At 39.9% G+C, this 9,372-nt stretch overlaps 1 protein-coding gene across 1 annotated transcript; it reads left to right on the top strand.

Annotated features, from left to right (window-relative positions):
- Positions 1-365: 365 nt before the first annotated feature.
- On the top strand, positions 366-7,338 carry LOC135461614 (uncharacterized). The gene is made up of 8 exons (XM_064738789.1): positions 366-584; positions 2,366-2,437; positions 2,779-2,808; positions 3,148-3,335; positions 3,719-3,807; positions 4,058-4,318; positions 4,883-5,004; positions 5,561-7,338. The coding sequence occupies exons 1-8, from the start codon at positions 451-453 to the stop codon at positions 6,972-6,974; spliced, it is 2,310 nt and encodes a 769-aa protein (XP_064594859.1). The 5' UTR covers positions 366-450; the 3' UTR covers positions 6,975-7,338.
- The last annotated feature ends 2,034 nt before the right edge of the window (positions 7,339-9,372 follow it).

The raw sequence follows: 9,372 nt of genomic DNA, 5'->3' as shown, positions 1-9,372 counted from the left end.
CGTCTTTTCTCTCCTTTATATTATATTTCACCAGTACTCAGCCCTCTTATCACAGAGCCTTTCTATATCCACACTGCACCCGCTAGGTTTACAGATTGTGTGGCCAAATAAAATATAAGTGTTTCCGTGCATTTCTTAGCCACTGTTTCTTTTCGTCATTTATACCAAAACAACATGAACAAGTAATCGCCTTAAGCATGGTTATACTGTAGTTTCACGCTCTACTAAAGCTTATTCATAATTCAGCACACAAATTACCTCCCCTTTTCTGACGCGTACGTGCCTTGGCAACCGCGGTGTTACTAACTCGTACAGAAGTAGGTAACACGTCTACAGAACAAACCTAGACACTCGGTAACGGCCGAACATACACAAGTCGCTGGATAATAGCTGTGATATTATAACCCCTATATGTCTCCTTAGGTTTCGGACGAAAACTCAATCTTTAATATGACTTCAATGGAACTATTCCCACCCACTGGGAATGTGCACAAAGCTGAACCCAAGGAGTGGGGAACCGGCGACTTCCGGGCTGATGCCAAAGAGAAAGTTTGGATTGCCAAACACCCATCCTGGCAGTACAGGTATGTTTGGCCGTTGTTGAACGGTTACCTGTAACTCAGGTGTGTACACCAGATGATGCATATTATAGTTTCTCCCCTAGTTACCTAGTTCTATTTTGCACCAAGTTTTCACCTGGAATGTTTGCATTAATGTTTGCACTGACATGTTTTCCGACATCCCTATCCAGAAAGCTTGAAAGATAATGTAAGAGCCATATATTTTATCAAACGCATGCAGTGTATATTGTAGGTTAACTGAAGACCCTAGTCGTTCGCCCAAAGTACAGTGTAAGGCGTATTGGTTATTTCCAAGGCAATAGGCAGCGGTTAGCCCCCTTTCAATTGATTTAAAAAATAATACATGTCCATAAAGCAACTTACTTAGCTATCACTTGGATGTATCAAGCAACAGATATTATTTATGGCAACAAAAACATTTGTCCCAGTTCGGAATTTGTTATCAAATAAACGTGTCAACAGTGTCACAAATCATACGAAATGGGGTTTCCCGGTTGGTAAATCTGTTACAAAAAGAATGTTTGCTTAAGATTCTAAACAAAGGGGCTTTCTCTTTAACACATCCGACCAAATGCGAATTCTCGCGAGCAAATCTGCCTATTAAATGAACATGTTCTTGGACACATTGATCAAAACTGACAGTGTTATGATAAACTGAATAAAAATTCTCAAATTCGTGTTTTTGTTTGCTAAAATGATTTGGCTTCATCGTTGTCAAACCTCAACATAGACAGATTGTCTCATCGAGGCATCGGAACAAATGGCTTCTTCGTTACGATTACCAAACAAAACGGACTTGACAAATTGTCAAATGGTCACCTGCCTGGAAAAGATCGATGGTTCACTCTGGACCAGTTTAACTATACACATAAACCTCACTGCCGTCATAATGAAACACTTTTAAGCATGGCGTTTAACACAAGTCAGATAAGTAAATAAATTGTATGGTTACTGATATTTTTCCCGCTGTAAGAAGATTAACTTACATGTAATCATACAAATTACACATTCAGTTTTTAGAATATTTACGCGATTTATTTGAAAAAGTATATTGGCTTCGACTGTTAATATTAAAGTGGCGACAAAATTTACGAAAACAACCCTTGCAAAGCTACGGCTGTTCACATGCACCTCCAGCCGTATGTATAGGAGTAAAATACCTAACTTTACATACATTTTAGACTAATGCATTTTTGTTTGATTCTGCATACACCTACACAGATATAAAACAAATTTGGTTTGTGTCATAACGACTAAAAAAATCCATAAATACTGGACGATAGACGAATCTTTGTACTCATGTTGATATCAACTTAACGACTTAATCGCGTCTACGCTGTGTTTACGCACACTGTGTCTACAGCAGTTTACGTACTCCACACCATGTACGCTAACAATGACCTGTATTCAGTATGATGACAAGGACAAAGAACAGTCCTGCATTATAATACAGAATGACGTTACATACACCCCCATGACACATTAATAAGGTCTCGTCCACCTGGTAGTTCCGGACAAGTGGCGAGCAAATTGGTTGGCCGCTAGCCACACACGTTCCTTCAAATCGCTTTACGTGTAAGTTCCAGTCGCTAATGAAAGCCAACTGAAAGTTACTTATTTTCTAAACCACAACACAAGAGAGACCACTTTATGTAATAGCTATAAAAGTTGATATAATTAGACATATCTTTTCACTGCCGTGGATCATTGAGCATGGCTAAATAAGAACATATTAAGCATTCATTTATCTCCATTCACGTTCTCTTTTAATTCCTTAATTTCAGTGGAGAAGCCAGTGAGCACAAGTACACGTTAACCCCTCTCAAACTAAGCAATGTGCGAATGACCGACCAGCTGTAAGTATAAGATAAGCACAACAGCCTGTTTAAGCTCCGTGTCGTTTTTTTGTTTGTAAATTGGGAACGCCGGAATTCAATTGGCGGAAGCGGGGGATCACTTTCAGATTGAACTAAAAGGAAATGTATATAATAGGTTACTTCCCCTGACTACAGAAACGTACGCACCATGTGTTTTACACTAACTGCTTGTAAACCCATTTTTGACCTGTGTGCAGGTTTTGAACAATAGCATACTCTAGCATGACATTCATCAGACCGTCTTTATTATGGTCGCACGAAATGTTAATTATCTACTTTTTTCTGCCACTGTGCATGATTGTATGCTTTAACCATTGCAGATTACCTGATCCTAAGGAGTGTACAATGGGGTAAGTCCAGTGTCTTGTGAAAGGCGATTTACCGTAATATACATAATAGAACTGCAAGCTCTGTAAAAATGATTTTGTTAATTCAAACAAAAACGTGTAAATTTATCTAAACATATCTAAACTTTTTTATCCAGTACAAAAGTGTATTTGTTCAAATCACCGTAAAGAAGAAGTTTAGAGAAAATCAACATTTCCACTGTTTGTTACCACTATTTCATTAACATCAAAACTTTTATTTCATTGTATGATTTATTATATTGAGTTTTCGCTATGGAATGACTGTAAATAAGTGACTTATTTTCCAGCATTTGTTGAGTCACTTATCTTTTTACCCTGCAGACCTTTGCTCATCAACAAGCCCTTTCCAGCTGAACACCCCTACAGCTCTCATATTCCCAGGAATGCTCTCATCCCAAAATTTGATTCTCCAGAGGATCCAAAACGAGGTGTCAAAGCTCGAAGCCTACCAATCAACAATGAGATGCCTGCATGTCCTTATGACGTCACGATCGTCAGTAAAACCAAAGGTGCATGTCTAACCCGCGGAACTATCTAAAATCCTTTGCGTCTATAACACTGCTGTGTGACAAGCTTTGAATGGTCTTTGAATTGGGCGTTACCAATAAATGTGTACAGGTATATGCCATGCTAAAAGAAATCAATCAACTATCGACAAATTGGTCTTGAATCACCATTAACATGAAAAGATATGCCCGATTCTAACTAGCATGTCTGTTTGGTCAACTCTTTGAAATGAAGTAACGAATAAGACTTGATAGGGGATCTAAAGACTTGGTTAATCATTGACACACACAGATGTCGCAAATGTAGATAAAACTAAAAATGAAAAAGCTAAGAATATAGACACAGCTCTTCGTAACGATACTCACAAAGTGTTTGCTTTTTTCAGGATTTGGATATCGCCATGAACTCCAGGCTTTACCAAGCGAATCTGAGAAGCGCCCCCTGGTGTGGCTAGGTGAAGACGGCTTTGATCAAGTACGATTAATTACTGCCATAGTTTATTTCCCATTTTCTTGAGATAATTTATGCAAGTCGGGATATACTGTATGGAAAATAAAATTAAACCGAAGAATTGTTGTCGAGGGTTGGCAATAGCTGAAAACACATAGTACACTGTTGTTGATTGATTGATTGATTGATTGATTGATTGATTGATTGATTTTTTGATATCCAGAGTAATAAATATAATATTTTAATAATACGTATTCGTCTTTGTCTCCGTCAGCTCGTTAAGACACATGGCGGGAGGCAGAGCTACTACCCTTATCCGCCAAAACTTGTGGCCCCGAACTTACAAGATCGACCAGTGGAAATGAAGATCTCAGAACGCACGGCCAACACTCTTCGGAACGTGGAGCGTAGCCAATGGCAAACCAGCTACGATCTGGCTCACACAGGGCTCGGCGACGCTAATCCTATGAGCCTTGACAACTACAAGGAGAAGATGGAGAAGTTCAAGACAGACGGCACAGAAGACGATAATCTGGTGAGGCCTTTTCGAAGGGCTTACGCCTGATTTGAAGTTTTCAGCCCAGCTTAAAACATACCTTATATACAGAAGGGCAGTTCTCTTCGTTGACTGTGTAAATATCTGTGTACATCCCATGAACCCATTTGGCACTTTGTAGATGGAAGTTTTCAAATCCTTGTCACTATTGAAATAACGCTTGCAGAGAAGAAACAAATGTTTGTATGACTTCATTCCGATAAAACTTAAGAATTCGGGGCAATGTTAGTCATTTTTTTTTTCAAATTTTTGAGAAATGTCAATAATGGAGCAGCCCTCAGAACGACATTTAAACTATGATGTTTGAATATAAAGCAATATTTAAGTAATAGGCCCTCACTGGCTTATTTCATTTACTGAAATAACAATGTTTGTCCGTTTCAACACTTAAACCTTATTTTTATCACATGAGTGAAATATTCTTTGTTACAACGCTAAACCCCTATCATATAAAGAATCATATAGTTGTGAGCAAAACAGAACCAAAGCTAAGACTTATATACGTAGCCAACTATTCAATATCGTCTTCGTACCTGTTGACAGTATCCTAGGTCCACCAACACGTTCGTCGCACCTCGTCCGATGGAAGGTCGCATAGCCAGACAACTAAGCTGTCTTCCTAAGCCACAGGGCAAGCAAGCGGAAACGGAAATGCCCAGTGAAAGGTTAGCCTTGTTAAGGGTTTTATTTTAGTTGTTTGACTAGTCTTGCGTTAAAATCCCCCTATACCCAACTATGGGGTAACTTCTATTGCAAAAGGATTCACAGTCCAAAATACCATGCAATATCAATTCCAATCAGATTTTTTTTAGAGAAATACCAAATACTTTCAGTAAACTTACAAAATGTTATTCATAATTTTCCAGAGTTTCAACTATCTTTATCGGAATTTTTTAGAATGTTAGTTATTCTTACTGGCATTATATTGTATACTTATTTATTTGATTGGTGTTTTACGCCGTACTCAAGAATATTTCACTTATACGACGGCGGAAAGCATTACGGGTGGTAGGAAACCGGTCAGAGCCCGGGGAAAACCCACGACCATCCGCAGGTTGATAACAGACCTTACCACGTATGGCCGGAGAGGAAGCCAGTAATACTACATATGTACACGACACTATAGAGATTATCAGCAACGTTGTCAAAAGAGCATAGCCTGACTGGGATTCCTGTTTGAATACGTTCAAATGATTTTTTCTCGTTTGCCTCCCTCCCTAGAAAAATGACACTGAATGAGATAGAGGAGGACCGCCTGTTGAACGGCAAGGAATACATTAACCTGCCTATAACGACATCTGAGGGGGCACTGACAACAAAACAGCCGTCTGAATGCGCATCGTTGTCTCAACGCAATTCAATGGTAAAATGCTACCAACCTCAAGAGGAAGAACCTGTTAACTACTTAGATAAATTTAAACAAGATCAAGCCCAGCGGTTCCAACAGATCGAGGCTCAGAATCGATGGAAAGTTCTAGAGAACCAGACACCGAAACATGACATCGAACTATTAAATGTAAAGTACAGTCACGTTAACGATGGCGATAAACCCAAGACCTTTTATGAGCACGAGGGAAAGTTTAATGAAGAAAGAGCGGGTTTGTACAAGACCAGTTTCGATCCTTATCGCCTTTACCATTCTATGAATCACCTAGAGACGTCAGGTCCTGAAATCATGAATACTATGTTCTCTCACGTTGACGCGATCAGTGTACCCAGCGATCTGAACGCCCAGATGCGGGACGATCTTCACGAGAGTGTCACAATTCCTGATAGATCACCAGGTGAAGAGTTCTCCCCACTAACCTCTCTGGCGAAGCAAAAACACTCTCAAAAAGAATGGCTACAGCCTTCCACAAAGAACTGCAGAGTGAAAGTCCAGGAAGGGGAGACAATTCTGACAGAGAGTACCAAAGGAGACTGCTACGATGTGCCCAAATTCCTCCAAGAGTATGACTTACCAAAGTATGCCAGGAATGACCCTGCTTGCCTCATGAGTAACGAAAACCAAAACCTGGACAATGTCCGTCTGACAGCCTCTCTCAAAGCGGATCTCAAAACTGTTCGCTTTGCAGACGACCTAAGACAGTCCCTTCCCGCGAGGCCAGTTAGCAGGACGGGGCAACCCAATACCATACAGTACACAAGCCGACATGCCCAGTGGAAGCGTGAAAACGAATGCCATGTTTCTAATGTGATCGTGCCTGTCCCCGGAATAACGGACATGGTCAGGAGAGAGAAAACCATGCCATGTTCGTCGGCTGTAGTTCGATTCTCCAATCCTCGTCCAATTTCAGCTCAAGGACGCCCCCGAAATGAATTCGCCAGTCTGTCAACGAACTTCGCGCCAACGAATCTTACAGCGAGCGTGACGGAATCGACCGCTTACAGTAACCAGTTTCCTGCGTACGACTTAAGAAAAGACGAGGACCCACGGTTCAAATGGCAGCCTGGCTGTGGGAAACCTCGACCACAAACCACCCTACTGAAACTCCAGGAAAGCTTCAGTAAGAGCCGCGTCCACAGCACTTTTCACCAGACATTCCACGAGTCCGCCCCTGACCTGAGGCACGGTATCCGAATGGGCAAGAAACATACATTTGATGGGATGAACGCCCAAACGTTACACGGTTAGCTACATTTCAGGAGTAGTCAAAAACATAAACAATGAATTAAATTTGTCTCCAACTTGGAAGACAGTGGAAATCTGAAAACGTTTTCCTTGGCAAGGAAAATTTGTTGGGTGTTTCATTCCCAATATCTTTTCGATTTTGCCATTTAGATTAAAACGCACGTAGTATAGTGATGCGTACACCATCTTGGACACACGACACAAGCGCTACAGTTTTATAAGATGAGTAATTTTAATGTACACTAAATGGTTAAATACTTTACATGCACCCATGGCAATAATTTTGAACAGTATTAGAGAGATGACAATTTATATTTTTGTACTTCAATCATATTTTAACTTTATATGTTGTTTTCACAATTCTGTTGAGAGCGAATACGTTTGGTTTCATTCTTTTACTTTCATTTTGGCAGTATTGTTGATGTAAGCATCACACAACTGGGCTTTCGTATGTGACTTTAAAAGAAGGTTCTTTTACTTTCGTATAATACGGAAAGGTCACCAAATAAAATTCGCTCATATATGTTAAGTCTATACTGGTGGCATTCATTTACTTTATGTCATACTGAAGGCACAAGTGTATGCAAGAACTGAGTTATTCCTCAGTCTGACTGAATATTCTACGGAGAACGATTTATCAGGAGAAGGTTCGGAGGCAACGCAGATCTGCCCATGCAGCAATTCTTGCCAATAGACGCTGCTGCATTGGGATATATATATATATATATATATATATATATATATATATATATATATATATATATATATATATATATATATATACACTTATTGGGAACCTTTTAATGATTATATCCAATGTAAGGCATCTGTATTATACAAAGCGTCATCCATCACATCATTGCGCTACATATAAATTCCTCCGTCTCAGTGCGATAAAACCGTTATCAGAAACAGAAGCATCATAGAGACATAATGGTCCGTATTTAATTATTTCCCCCGATTGTTGTTTAACGTCACACTCACCAATACGATGGTGGTCAGTATAATGGGTGGAGGAAACCGGAGTGACTTAGGTAAACCACTGACAATGGTCAAGTTTCCGATGAACCCACCTGTGACGGTACACGTGCACTCCACAATACCGGGAGACAAGCGGTTTCGAACAAACGAAAGTTCACTCGATCGTCACCAATTCCACACAAGCGATGAAAGCGGGGGATTCCATAAACTACCTCTCCTAGACTAGTTTGAACCCGCGCAGTGTGTCCCAACAATTTAAAGGGAAATGGCTTTGTGGAATCGTCACCAGGTACTAGTCACTAAAATGCTAATGTTTTAGTTCTAGGTAACTAATCTGTGGGCAAACCAGATGTTCGTATAATATACAAGATCACAGTGTCAGTTCATCGTTCCATTTCAGAATCGTGTGTAGCATGAAAAACATAATGCAGGATATTTTCGGTAAACTGACCAAAGGGCCATAACTTTGCTAAGTAGAATGCGACAAGCTTTTTTTTTAAAGGCGTCTATACTTCAAATGCAGTTCGTTTTTAAGATTTCGGGTAGAGGACGAATGTATATAGGACGAGGACGAATGTATTATGATGATGACAAGATGATCAGGCAAAACCTGGCGGGGTGGATGAAAGAATAAACGTATATTCATGCGAGGCGGTTTTGTCTCGTATCAACTCGAATTCGACTAAGTCTGATCAAAATACGACAAAAACAATTTTCTTGGAATTGTAGAACTTGTATAACTGTGCCTTAATAAATCGAACTCACCCCATTTTATTCCGCCAGCCGAAATCAACTCTCGTTGATACGCCAAACCACACCGAATCAACTCGACTTAAGCAGGTCTGATTTGCTTGATTCGATTGGACGAGTGGATGCAACATATCGTACAATGTAAACGCGACATAATACTTGTCCTCTTTTCTTTCTTCTAGTCGAGTTCGACTAAAACGAAAGAAACCCCATCCCCTACGTACTAAGCACATGTACTTGACAAACTCACCGATACAAAACTAAAGGTGCAACTGAACACTAATTTATACACAGGGTTTAAAAGCTCGATGTATTTGGCAAATAAAATTGCGATTTCAAACGCGAAAATTTTCGATATACAGAACGTAACAATCTTATGACATTCACGGTTATGGAAAGGCCACTGTTTCTTTTTTGTGCAATAAGATTAGCCGCTTGTTACATTAAGATTAAATGGTTTGTAGAGTGCAACTGTTGACTTTTTCAAACGCTGAGATTTGTCATGTCGACTGGATGAAAGGACATGCAACCTGCCATGTCAAGCCTTTCCACGTTCTATACAAATCGTTTGTCCTATTTCCATTCAACCAGTCGAATTCGACAGAATGCATCTTTTGTGGATTTGCGAATGCGTAGTACGGGACACCGTGAAGTTCACAAGCCTTGGGGA

Source organism: Liolophura sinensis, chromosome 1 (genome assembly GCF_032854445.1).
Source record: "Liolophura sinensis isolate JHLJ2023 chromosome 1, CUHK_Ljap_v2, whole genome shotgun sequence".
NCBI lineage: Eukaryota > Metazoa > Mollusca > Polyplacophora > Chitonida > Chitonidae > Liolophura > Liolophura sinensis.
The sequence above is the reverse complement of the archived record's forward strand: the minus strand, read 5'-3'. Positions and strand labels throughout refer to the sequence as shown.